Source organism: Oncorhynchus clarkii, chromosome 17, assembly GCF_045791955.1.
Source record: "Oncorhynchus clarkii lewisi isolate Uvic-CL-2024 chromosome 17, UVic_Ocla_1.0, whole genome shotgun sequence".
NCBI lineage: Eukaryota > Metazoa > Chordata > Actinopteri > Salmoniformes > Salmonidae > Oncorhynchus > Oncorhynchus clarkii.
The window spans coordinates 84,080,297-84,094,572 of record NC_092163.1 but is presented as its reverse complement, the minus strand read 5'-3'; the positions used below and the strand labels follow the sequence as shown (position 1 = coordinate 84,094,572).

The following is a 14,276-nucleotide window of genomic DNA, read 5'->3' as shown; positions in this document are numbered from 1 at the left end:
CAAAGTACCTCTCTCTGAGATACAACATTTGCAACGACTTCAGACTTCCGTCCGTATCCTGACATGATCTTCTGCTGTCCTCCCCTTGTCTTCCAGGGAGCCGACTGCCAGTCAGCAGCAGACTGATGTGTTTCAGAAGATCCACCCTGTCTGGACTTCTGGACATGGTTTTATATTGTCTCTTTGTCCCCCTCAGTTCCAGGAAGCAGACTGCCAGTCTGAGCAGCAATCTGCAGAGTTTGGAGAAGTCCCAGGGAGAGATGCAGAGTAGACTGGGCTCACTGCAGGACCAACACCTCCAGGACGCTAACAAGCTGCAGTCACAGTTAACCCAGGCTGCTAGCAGGACACAGAGCCTGCAGAGAGAGGTATGATACATGTCCCCCAGAGAGATGTGTGATACAGGTCCCCCAGAGAGAGGTATAATACAGGTCCCCCAGAGAGATGTGTGATACAGGTCCCCCAGAGAGAGGTATGATACAGGTCCCCTAGAGAGAGGTATAATACAGGTCCCCTAGAGAGAGGTATGATACAGGTCCCCCAGAGAGATGTGTGATACAGGTCCCCCAGAGAGAGGTATGATACAGGTCCCCCAGAGAGAGGTATGATACAGGTCCCCTAGAGAGGGGTATGATACAGGTCCCCCAGAGAGAGGTATGATACAGGTCCCCCAGAGAGAGTTATGATACAGGTCCCCCAGAGAGAGGTATGATACAGGTCCCCCAGAGAGAGGTATGATACATGTCCCCCAGAGAGAGGTATGATACAGGTCCCCCAGAGAGAGGTATGATACAGGTCCCCCAGAGAGAGGTATGAGACAGGTCCCCCAGAGAGAGGTATGATACAGGTCCCCCAGAGAGAGGTATGATACAGGTCCCCCAGAGAGAGGTATGATACAGGTCCCCCAGAGAGAGGTATGATACAGGTCCCCCAGAGAGAGGTATGATACAGGTCCAATAGCGAGAGTTGTGATACAGGTCCAATAGAGAGAGGTGTGATACAGGTCCCCCAGAGAGAGGTATGATACAGGTCCCCTAGAGAGGTATGATACAGGTCCCCCAGAGAGAGGTGTGATACAGGTCCCCCAGAGAGAGGTATGATACAGGTCCCCTAGAGAGAGGTATGATACAGGTCCCCTAGAGAGAGGTATGATACAGGTCCCCCAGAGAGAGGTATGATACAGGTCCCCCAGAGAGAGGTATGATACAGGTCCCCCAGAGAGAGGTATGATACAGGTCCCCCAGAGAGAGGTATGATACAGGTCCCCCAGAGAGAGGTATGATACAGGTCCCCTAGAGAGGTATGATACAGGTCCCCCAGAGAGAGGTGTGATACAGGTCCCCCAGAGAGAGGTATGATACAGGTCCCCTAGAGAGGTATGATACAGGTCCCCCAGAGAGAGGTATGATACAGGTCCCCTAGAGAGGTATGATACAGGTCCCCCAGAGAGAGGTATGATACATGTCCCCTAGAGAGGTATGATACAGGTCCCCCAGAGAGAGGTATGATACAGGTCCCCTAGAGAGGTATGATACAGGTCCCCTAGAGAGAGGTATGATACAGGTCCCCCACAGAGGTATGATACAGGTCCCCTAGAGAGATGTATGATACAGGTCCCCCAGAGAGAGGTATGATACAGGTCCCCTAGAGAGAGGTATGATACATGTCCCCTAGAGAGGTATGATACAGGTCCCCCAGAGAGAGGTATGATACAGGTCCCCCACAGAGGTATGATACAAACACGTATCTCACTTTCTGTTGCTTTTATCTCTCTCCCCCTTCTCTCCCTCTCTATCTGTCTATCCCCCCATAGTATGAGGACACTCAGAACTTGCTGTGTGATCTGAGGAAGTGTTGTGAGAGGACTGAGCAGGAGAAACGCTCCATCAACGAGGAGCTGGAACAGTGTAAAGTTAACCTCAAACTGCTGCAAGACAAGGGCCAGAATGTGAGTAGTGACCCCCTGACCCTACACAGAGGCCACCAATCTCTCTTGTCTTTGGTTCAGAGCCTGTACTGGATATGCTAAAGAAATCACAATGGGTGCTCTGGGACATCTATGTCTGTTATGAGAACCATTCATGATGTTCCCAATTTAATGTTATTTTTTGCAAGACATTTGACTGTGAGTCTTGGACAAGTCAGCATTGCCTGAGACAGATTGTCCCATAGGGCATTTGATTGTAATTTATTTAAATCAGTCAATCACACATATATACCTTTTATGCGATCTACAAAGAGAGAAAGTAGTTTTCCAGAGTGTTGGGATGTCGAAGACTATATACCACTACCACCATTTAGAGTTCCCAGTCTGAGGGAGAGATGACCAGAATAACAAACATGAATAAATATGGTGGAACTACCTCTAGCCTGGGCTACATCCACCCTAACAGCATAATGAATAAATATGATATAACTACCTCTAGCCTGGGCTACATCCACCCTAACAGCATAATGAATAAATATGATATAACTACCTCTAGCCTGGGCTACGTCCACCCTAACGGCATAATGAATAAATATGATATAACTACCTCTAGCCTGGGCTACATCCACCCTAACAGTGTAATGAATAAATATGATATAACTACCTCTAGCCTGGGCTACATCCACCCTAACAGTGTAATGAATAAATATGATATAACTACCTCTAGCCTGGGCTACATCCACCCTAACAGTGTAATGAATAAATATGATATAACTACCTCTAGCCTGGGCTACATCCACCCTAACGGCATAATGAATAAATATGATATAACTACCTCTAGCCTGGGCTACATCCACCCTAACAGTGTAATGAATAAATATGATATAACTACCTCTAGCCTGGGCTACATCCACCCTAACAGTGTAATGAATAAATATGATATAACTACCTCTAGCCTGGGCTACATCCACCCTAACAGTGTAATGAATAAATATGATATAACTACCTCTAGCCTGGGCTACATCCACCCTAACAGTGTAATGAATAAATATGATATAACTACCTCTAGCCTGGGCTACATCCACCCTAACAGTGTAATGAATAAATATGATATAACTACCTCTAGCCTGGGTTACATCCACCCTAACAGTGTAATGAATAAATATGATATAACTACCTCTAGCCTGGGCTACATCCACCCTAACAGTGTAATGAATAAATATGATATAACTACCTCTAGCCTGGGCTACATCCACCCTAACGGTGTAATGAATAAATATGATATAACTACCTCTAGCCTGGGCTACATCCACCCTAACAGTGTAATGAATAAATATGATATAACTACCTCTAGCCTGGGCTACATCCACCCTAACAGTGTAATGAATAAATATGATATAACTACCTCTAGCCTGGGCTACATCCACCCTAACGGCATAATGAATAAATATGATATAACTACCTCTAGCCTGGGCTACATCCACCCTAACAGTGTAATGAATAAATATGATATAACTACCTCTAGCCTGGGCTACATCCACCCTAACAGTGTAATGAATAAATATGATATAACTACCTCTAGCCTGGGCTACGTCCACCCTAACGGTGTAATGAATAAATATGATATAACTACCTCTAGCCTGGGCTACATCCACCCTAACAGTGTAATGAATAAATATGATATAACTACCTCTAGCCTGGGCTACATCCACCCTAACAGCATAATGAATAAATATGATATAACTACCTCTAGCCTGGGCTACATCCACCCTAACAGTGTAATGAATAAATATGGTGGAACTACCTCTAGCCTGGGCTACGTCCACCCTAACGGTGTAATGAATAAATATGATATAACTACCTCTAGCCTGGGCTACATCCACCCTAACAGTGTAATGAATAAATATGATATAACTACCTCTAGCCTGGGCTACATCCACCCTAACAGTGTAATGAATAAATATGATATAACTACCTCTAGCCTGGGCTACATCCACCCTAACAGTGTAATGAATAAATATGATATAACTACCTCTAGCCTGGGCTACATCCACCCTAACAGTGTAATGAATAAATATGATATAACTACCTCTAGCCTGGGCTACATCCACCCTAACAGCATAATGAATAAATATGATATAACTACCTCTAGCCTGGGCTACATCCACCCTAACAGTGTAATGAATAAATATGATATAACTACCTCTAGCCTGGGCTACATCCACCCTAACAGTGTAATGAATAAATATGATATAACTACCTCTAGCCTGGGCTACATCCACCCTAACGGTGTAATGAATAAATATGATATAACTACCTCTAGCCTGGGCTACATCCACCCTAACAGTGTAATGAATAAATATGATATAACTACCTCTAGCCTGGGCTACATCCACCCTAACAGTGTAATGAATAAATATGATATAACTACCTCTAGCCTGGGCTACATCCACCCTAACAGTGTAATGAATAAATATGATATAACTACCTCTAGCCTGGGCTACATCCACCCTAACAGTGTAATGAATAAATATGATATAACTACCTCTAGCCTGGGCTACATCCACCCTAACAGTGTAATGAATAAATATGATATAACTACCTCTAGCCTGGGCTACATCCACCCTAACAGTGTAATGAATAAATATGATATAACTACCTCTAGCCTGGGCTACATCCACCCTAACAGTGTAATGAATAAATATGATATAACTACCTCTAGCCTGGGCTACATCCACCCTAACGGTGTAATGAATAAATATGATATAACTACCTCTAGCCTGGGCTACATCCACCCTAACAGTGTAATGAATAAATATGATATAACTACCTCTAGCCTGGGCTACATCCACCCTAACAGTGTAATGAATAAATATGATATAACTACCTCTAGCCTGGGCTACATCCACCCTAACAGCATAATGAATAAATATGATATAACTACCTCTAGCCTGGGCTACATCCACCCTAACAGTGTAATGAATAAATATGATATAACTACCTCTAGCCTGGGCTACATCCACCCTAACAGTGTAATGAATAAATATGATATAACTACCTCTAGCCTGGGCTACATCCACCCTAACGGTGTAATGAATAAATATGATATAACTACCTCTAGCCTGGGCTACATCCACCCTAACAGTGTAATGAATAAATATGATATAACTACCTCTAGCCTGGGCTACATCCACCCTAACGGTGTAATGAATAAATATGATATAACTACCTCTAGCCTGGGCTACATCCACCCTAACAGTGTAATGAATAAATATGATATAACTACCTCTAGCCTGGGCTACATCCACCCTAACAGTGTAATGAATAAATATGATATAACTACCTCTAGCCTGGGCTACATCCACCCTAACAGTGTAATGAATAAATATGATATAACTACCTCTAATCTGGGCTACATCCACCCTAACGGTGTAATGCTTTTATATCTAAGATGGCGGGTGAGCAAGCATACACCTCAGGGAGTTATAACTGGTTCTCACTGCTACTAGACCTCCCTGAAAAAAATTACACCTCTGTTCAGCTTCTAGATGTGGTGTGACAAGAAGGGGGGAACTAGAAGCAGGAGGGGGGGTACTGGAGGCAGGAGGGGTGGTACTGGAGGCAGGGGGGGGGGAACGGGAGGCAGGAGGGGGAAACAAACGTTTGTTTCCCCCTCCTGCCTCCCGTTGTCCCCCTCCTGCCTCCAGTTCCCCCCTCCTGCCTCCCGTTCCCCCCCCCCTGCCTCCCGTTCCCCCCCTCCTGCCTCCAGTACCCCCCTCCTGCCTCCAGTTCCCCCCCCCCTGCCTCCAGTACCCCCTCTCCTGCCTCCAGTACTCCCCCTCCTGCTTCTAGTTCCCCCCATCCTGCCTCCAGTTCCCCCCATCCTGCCTCCCGTTTCCCCCATCCTGCCTCCCATTCCCCCCTTCCTGCCTCCCAGTACCCCCTTCCTGCCTCCAGTACCCACCCTCCTGCCTCCAGTACCCACCCTCCTGCCTCCAGTCGCCCCCCCCCTGCCTCCAGTCCCCCCCCCTCCTGCCTCCAGCCTCCTGCCTCCAGTCCCCCCCTCCTGCCTCCAGCCCCCCCCCCCCCCTGCCTCCAGCCTCCAGTCCCCCCCTCCTGCCTCCAGTTTCCCCCCCTCCTGCCTCCAGTCCCCCCCTCCTGCCTCCAGTCCCCCCCTCCTGCCTCCAGTTCCCCCCCCCCTGCCTCCAGTCCCCCTGCCTCCAGTCCCCCCCCCTCCTGCCTCCAGTTTCCCCCCCTCCTGCCTCCAGTCCCCACCTCCTGCCTCCAGTTTCCCCCCTCCTGCCTCCAGTCCCCACCCCCTGCCTCCAGTTTCCCCCTCCCCCTGCCTCCAGTCCCCCTGCCTCCAGTCCCCCCCTCCTGCCTCCAGTCCCCCCCTCCTGCCTCCAGTCCCCCTGCCTCCAGTCCCCCCCTCCTGCCTCCAGTCCCCCTGCCTCCAGTCCCCCCCTCCTGCCTCCAGTTCCCCCCCCCCTCCTGCCTCCAGTTCCCCCCCCCCCTTCCTGCCTCCAGTCCCCCTGCCTCCAGTCCCCCCCTCCTGCCTTAAGTCCCCCTGCCTCCAGTTCCCCCCTCCTGCCTCCCGTCCCCCTGCCTCCAGTCCCCCCCTCCTGCCGCTACTTTCCCCATGGCCCCTCCAGTCCCCCCCTCCTGCCGCTACTTTCCCCATGGCCCCTCCATTCAGGTTTTTTTGTTTATTGATTAGTTTTAATTTTTTCTTCATTTTAATTTCTTTGATTAGTTTAAAATATTGGTTATTCTATTTGATTATTCTCTCTGATCCCTCCCTCCTTTAGCCACCCATATTGCAGCCTGTCCAGGCCATTTTCATCGGCCTTATCCCGGCCTTGCTGTATTGGTGGTTCAGCCAGTTGTGGTAGAAAGGTACACCGTGTTCCTGTTGTGTTGTCTGTCATCTGTCTGTCATCTTCATCAGTATCATCCTCTCTAACCAATCAATCAAATGTATTTATAAAGCCCTTCTTACATCAGCTGATGTCTCAAAGTGCTGTACAGAAACACAGCCTAAAACCCCAAACAGCAAGAAATGCAGGTGTAGAAGCACGGTGGCTAGGAAAAACTCCCTAGAAAGGCCAAAACCTAGGAAGAAACCTAGAGAGAAACCAGGCTATGTGGGGTGGCCAGTCCTCTTCTGGCTGTGCCGGGTGGAGATTATAACAGAACATGGCCAAGATGTTCAAATGTTCATAGATGACCAGCATGGTCAAATAATAATAATCACAGTGGTTGTAGAGGGTGCAACAGGTCGGCACCTCAGGAGTAAATGTCAGTTGGCTTTTCTTAGCCGATCATTGAGAGTTAGAGACAGCAGGTGCATAGCTGTGCCACCAGAGACTCTGGGTTCGCGCCCAGGCTCTGACCGGGAGGTCCGTGGGGCGACGTACAATTGGCCTAGCTTCGTCCGGGTAAGGGAGGGTTTGGCCGGTAGGGATATCCTTCTCTCATTGCGGACTAGCGACTCCTGTGGCGGGCCGGGCACAGTGCGCGCTAACCAGGTCGCCAGGTGCACTGTGTTTCCTCCGACACATTGGTGCAGCTGGCTTCCGGGTCTGATGCGCGCTGTGTTAAGAAGCAGTGCGGCTTGGTTGGGTTGTGTTTCGGAGGACGCATATGGCTCTCGACCTTCGTCTCTCCCGAGCCCGTACGGGAGTTGTAGCGATGAGACAAGATAGTAACTATTAACAATCGGATACCACGAGGGGGGTAAAATAAAATAAAAATACTAGAGACAGCTGGTGCGGTAGAGAGTCCAAAACAGCAGGTCTGGGACAGGTAGCATGTCCGGTGAACAGGTCAGGGTTCCATATCCGCAGGCAGAACAGTAGAAACTGGAGCAGCAGCATGACCAGGTGGACTGGGGGAAGCAAGGAGTCATCATGCCAGGTAGTCCTGAGGCATGGTCCTAGGGCTCAGGTCCTCCGAGAGAGAGAAAAAAAGAGAGAATTAGAGAGAGCATACTTAAATTCACACAGGACACCGGATAAGACAGGAGAAGTACTCCAGATATAACAAACTGACCCTAGCCCCCCGACACATAAACTACTGCAGCATAAATACTGGAGGCTGAGACAGGAGGGGTTAGGAGAAACTGTGGCTCTAACTACCTTCATCATCTATCTTCATCAGTGTCTTCCTCTCTAACTGCCTTCGTCTGTGTCTTCCTCTCTAACTGCCTTTGTCTGTGTCTTCCTCTCTAACTGCCTTCGTCAGTCTTCCTCTCTAACTGCCTTCGTCAGAGTCTTCCTCTCTAACTGCCTTCGTCGCTGTCTTCCTCTCTAACTGCCTTCGTCAGTCTTCCTCTCTAACTGCCTTCGTCAGAGTCTTCCTCTCTAACTGCCTTCGTCGGTGTCTTCCTCTCTAACTGCCAGCCCTGCACTAAACTAATAACTATCATTATCAGTCTATATTATCACAGTTGACCAGCCCTGCACTAAACTAACCTGTCAGCATTATCAGTGTATATTATCACAGTTGACCAGCCCTGCACTAAACTAACCTGTCAGCATTATCAGTCTATATTATCACAGTTGACCAGCCCCCTAAACTAACCTGTCAGCATTATCAGTCTATATATTATCACAGTTGACCAGCCCACTAAACTAACCTGTCAGCATTATCAGTCTATATTATCACAGTTGACCAGCCCCCTAAACTAACCTGTCAGCATTATCAGTCTATATATTATCACAGTTGACCAGCCCCCTAAACTAACCTGTCAGCATTATCAGTCTATATATTATCACAGTTGACCAGCCCCCTAAACTAACCTGTCAGCATTATCAGTCTATATTATCACAGTTGACCAACCCTGCACTAAACTAACCTGTCAGCATTATCAGTCTATATATTATCACAGTTGACCAGCCCTGCACTAAACTAACCTGTCAGCATTATCAGTCTGCAGTGCCTTCGGAAAGTATTCAGACCCTTTGACTTTTTCCACATTTTGTTACATTACAGCCTTATTCTGAAATGGATTAAATACATTTTTTCCCTCATCAATCTACGTACAATACCCCATAATGACAAAGCTACATGTTTTGCAAATATATTACAAATAAAAACAGATGAGACTTGAAATGGAGCTCAGGTGCATCCTGTTTCCATTAATCATCCTTTACATGTTTCTACAACTTGATTGGAGTCCAGCTGTGGTAAATTAAATTGATTGAACATGATTTGGGAAGAAACACACCATCATTCTTCGATGGAGGAAGTTTAGAACCACCAAGACTCTTCTTAGAGGTTGACACCTGAGCAAACTGCGCAATCGGGGGAGAAGGGCCTGCTCAGGGTGGTTCCAGAGTTCCTCTGTGGAGAGAACCTTCCAGGAGGACAACCATCTCTGCAGCACTCCAGCAATCAGGCCTTTATGGTAGAGTGTCCAGACGGAAGCCACTCATCAGTAAAAGCCACATGACAGCCCACTTGGAGTTTGCCAAAAGGCACCTAAAGGACTCTCCGACCATGAGAAACAAGATTCTCTGGTCTGATGAAACCAAGATTTAACTCTTTGGCCTGAATGCCAAGCGTCACGTCTGGAGGAAACCTGGCACCATCCCTACGGTAAAGCATGGTGTTGCAGCATCATGCTGTGGGGATGTTTTTCAGCGGCAGGTACTGGGAGACTAGTCAGGATCAAGGGAAAGATGAGTGGAGGAAAGTACAGAGATTCTTGATGAAAACCTGCTCCAGAGCGCTCAGGACCTCAGACTGGGGTGAAAGTTCACCTTCCAACAGGACAATGACCCTAAGCACACAGCCAAGACAACGCAGGAGTGGCTTCGGGACAAGTCTCTGGAATGTCCATGAGTGGCCCGGACTTGAATCCGATCAAACATCTCTGGAGAGACCTGAAAATAACTGTGCAGTGACGCTCCCCATCCAACCTGACAGAGCTTGAGAGGATCTGCAGAGAAGAATGGGAGAAACTCCCCAAATACAGTTGTGACAAGCATGTAGTGTCATACCCAAGAAGACTTGAGGCTGTAATCACTGCCAAAGGTGCTTCAACAAAGTACTGATTAAAGGGTCTGAATATTTATGTAAATGTTATTTCAGTTTTGTAGTTTTTTTTATTATCAATTTGCCAAAATGTTAATCTGTTTTTGCTTTGTCATGGAGTATTGTGTGTAGTTTGACAGAATAAAAAAAATGTAATCCATTTTAAAAGGAGGCTGTAAAGTCATTGGTCTGAATACTTTCCGAATGTACTGTATATATTATCACAGTCATTGATGCCCTCTGTCTGTCTTGGATCACTCTATACTCATTGATGCCTTCTGTCTGTCTTGGGTCACTCTATACTCATTGATGCCCTCTGTCTGTCTTGGATCACTCTATACTCATTGATGCCTTCTGTCTGTCTTGGATCACTCTATACTCATTGATGCCTGTCTGTCTTGGATCACTATACTCATTGATGCCTGTCTGTCTTGGATCACTCTATACTCATTGATGCCTGATGCCTGTCTGTCTTGAATCACTCTATACTCATTGATGCCTGATGCCTGTCTGTCTTGGATCACTCTATACTCATTGATGCCTGATGCCTGTCTGTCTTGGATCACTCTATACTCATTGATGCCTGATGCCTGTCTGTCTTGGATCACTCTATACTCATTGATGCCTGTCTGTCTGTCTTGGATCACTCTATACTCATTGATGCCTGTCTGTCTTGGATCACTCTACTCATTGATGCCTGATGCCTGTCTGTCTTGGATCACTCTATACTCATTGATGCCTGATGCCTGTCTTGGATCACTCTATACTCATTGATGCCTGATGCCTGTCTTGGATCACTCTATACTCATTGATGCCTGTCTGTCTTGGATCACTCTATAATCATTGATGCCTGTCTGTCTTGGATCACTAACACAATGCCACCAACGCTTATTCTTTGGTTTCAAGTTTTTTTTGTTTTTGTTTGTTGTCATTATTGCTTTATGACCATCATACCAGCAGCTTTTAAATGTTTTCCTGTTTTTAAACCAAATGAGCATGTATTTTTCCTTGTTCCCTCAGTCAGAACAGTCGTGTTTGATTTTCAGATTATTTTTCTCCCGTGAGGTAACTTAACTGGCTCTCTCCCAGTAACTGTGCCACACTGTTTCTCACTTTCCTACACCCCATCCCCCCTCTATCTCTCTCTCTCTCTCCAACCTGTACCTGTGGCCTCAATCTCAGCCCCGGTGTAGGCTAGCTGACGGCCTAGACTAACCCAGTCTTTCTCTCTCTGTGTCCGTCTGTCTCCTGCAGGCCGGTTGGAGCCCCTGGATGCCAGTTGTAGGAGTGATGGTAGCAGTGACTGCTGCGGTGCTTTATCCCAACTTCTCCAAGAGCACCTCCACCTGAGACCTTACCTACTACATGTCCTCTACCACGTCTTCTTCTGGCATCTCTACCTCTGCCCACACCAATCCCCTGCCCATTTTTTGATTGATTCATTAATCCATTAATTAATCTATTGATTAATTTATTACCTCTGGTCGGTTCCCCTACAGAAAGTCCCTCTGCTTTAAACTGTACAAAGTATAACTGTATATATATATAGAGAGAGAGAGAGAAGTAGTATTTCTACCGTAGATATAGGACTATTTCTACCGTAGATATAGGACTATTTCTACTGTAGATATAGGACTATTTCTACCGTAGATATAGGACTATTTCTACCGTAGATATAGGACTATTTCTACCGTAGATATAGGACTATTTCTACTGTAGAAATAGGACTATTTCTACCGTAGATATAGGACTATTTCTACCGTAGATATAGGACTATTTCTACCGTAGATATAGGACTATTTCTACTGTAGATATAGGACTATTTCTACCGTAGATATAGGACTATTTCTACTGTAGATATAGGACTATTTCTACTGTAGATATAGGACTATTTCTACTGTAGATATAGGACTATTTCTACTGTAGATATAGGACTATTTCTACCGTAGATATAGGACTATTTCTACCGTAGATATAGGACTATTTCTACCGTAGATATAGGACTATTTCTACTGTAGATATAGGACTATTTCTACCGTAGATATAGGACTATTTCTACCGTAGATATAGGACTATTTCTACCGTAGATATAGGACTATTTCTACCGTAGATATAGGACTATTTCTACCGTAGATATAGGACTATTTCTACCGTAGATATAGGACTATTTCTACCGTAGATATAGGACTATTTCTACCGTAGATATAGGACTATTTCTACCGTAGATATAGGACTATTTCTACTGTAGATATAGGACTATTTCTACCGTAGATATAGGACTATTTCTACCGTAGATATAGAACTATTTCTACTGTAGATATAGGACTATTTCTACTGTAGATATAGGACTATTTCTACCGTAGATATAGGACTATTTCTACTGTAGATATAGGACTATTTCTACCGTAGATATAGGACTATTTCTACCGTAGATATAGTATTTATCAGCTGTTCTTAATCAGTTTGATGATGGGAATATTGGTATTATTGTTAAAGTGGCCTAAACTAGGCTTTGGTTTAGTTTTTCTGATGGGTACCTAACCTTTATTTTTGTATTATGTCTCCAGGTTGTTTTAGCTGAGTTGACTTCCTGTGTGGTTGGTTTAGCTGAGTTGACTTCCTGTGTGGTTGGTTTAGCTGAGTTGACTTCCTGTGTGGTTGGTTCACCAGGTTGGGGTGTTAATGTTCCATTACATAACAGGGTTTATTATTAAAGCCTAATCATCAATCTGATTATTCTGAGTTCACGTCCCAAATTACACCCAGTTTACTGTGTAGTGCCCTCGGCCCTGGTCAAAAGTAGTGCACTATATAGGGAATAGGGTGCCATTTGGCTGGTGTAAAGTAGTGCACTATATAGGGAATAGGGTGCCATTTGGCTGGTGTAAAGTAGTGCACTATATAGGGAATAGGGTGCCATTTGGCTGGTGTAAAGTAGTGCACTATATAGGGAATAGGGTGCCATTTGGCTGGTGTAAAGTAGTGCACTATATAGGGAATAGGGTGCCATTTGGGAATCATCTGATGTTCATTGTGCACAAGGGGTTAAGTGCCTATGGTAAGGAACAGCAGAGATGTGTTTGTGAAGACAGTGCCACTCCTACAGAGGCAGTTATTGAACTAAAACAACAACCCAGTAATCACTTAAATAACATTGTTGGTAGATGACTATGTTCAGAATAACTTTTATACACCACATGATGGTGCTGTATGTCTGTACTACTGTCTTGTCTCAGCTGTGTGCTGTAAACAACTAGGACTAAATCATCAGAATGTTTTCAAGAGAACACTACAGAACATAGATGTGTCATTAAAATGGAAAGTTTGATGTGCTACTTCCATGATTTTTTGGTCATTTTGGAGCTTGTTGACTTGAACACAGTTTGTGTTCACTGGTTTGAGACAGTGGACACTGGAAGACATTATGGCCCACAAACCCCTTCAGGTTGAACGTCTGTAAAGGCTCTAGTGGACTGAACCAATTGTCTGTCTATGCTTTAAACTCTAGCCTGCTAACTCTGCTTTCTTGTCTCTGGGTTCTAGGCTCTCTGAACTCTATCGGTTCTAGTCCCAAGCCTCTGCTCGCAGTACTTGTTGGGTTCTATTCCCAGACTGTTCTCTGTACTCTGGTTTCTAGTCCCAGACTCTAGTCCCAAACTCTGTTCTCTGTACTCTCTGGGTTCCAGTCCCAGACTCAGTTCTCTGCAGTCTCTGGGTTCTAGACCCATACCAGTATGTTGTTGGTTTGTGTCCCCAGCCAGCCCATAGAAAGCCCTCTGTAGCTCGGATCAGATCACTACTACAAACTCATCAAAGGCTCTGGGATGATTCTGCTGCCTTACCTGTCCATGACACGGAGTCTACCTGTCTGTCTACCTACCTGTCTGTCTGTTGGTTTCGTATCATTGTGATCCTACCCCTACTAAGGACAGATCAATATTCACTGAAACCAGTGTGGTTTATAATGGGGTGAAAGGGCAGAGGTGAACCTCTTGTGTAGAGAGACTGGATCTGATGAATGGGTTATGATGCTGAATGTGAATCAGGAGGTGGTTGAGAGGAAGACAACCGGATGAACTGTGGGGTGAAGGAAGGCTTATGGCTTCACCTCCTGTGTGCAGACTGAGTGCTGCCATCTCCTTTGTTCTCACTGGTTGTCTGGTTTTACCACATTACTGCCCGCGCTGTTTCTGTAAATAAACACTGAGTCAGTCCAAGAATAAACAAGCTATTCATCATATTCCATCAATACATTGTCAACACTTTAACCTGACCCTGATCTGAACTTTTTCCTGTTGAGTCACCACCAAGC

The 14,276-nt window shown here is 45.7% G+C and overlaps 1 protein-coding gene across 4 annotated transcripts in view; it reads left to right on the top strand.

Annotated features, from left to right (window-relative positions):
* LOC139371473 (sarcolemmal membrane-associated protein-like) overlaps positions 1-13,610 on the top strand; it is a 121,057-nt gene extending 107,447 nt beyond the window's left edge. For 3 of the 4 annotated variants that reach the window (XM_071111916.1, XM_071111913.1, XM_071111915.1), the window contains 3 exons: positions 197-368; positions 1,814-1,948; positions 11,219-11,532. In XM_071111916.1, coding sequence (XP_070968017.1) covers positions 197-368; positions 1,814-1,948; positions 11,219-11,314 — 403 coding nt within the window. In that variant the 3' untranslated portion in view covers positions 11,315-11,532. Of the gene's footprint in view, positions 1-196; positions 369-1,813; positions 1,949-6,735; positions 6,824-11,218 lie in introns of all 4 variants that reach the window. The other variant, XM_071111914.1, reaches the window with a different exon arrangement.
* The last annotated feature ends 666 nt before the right edge of the window (positions 13,611-14,276 follow it).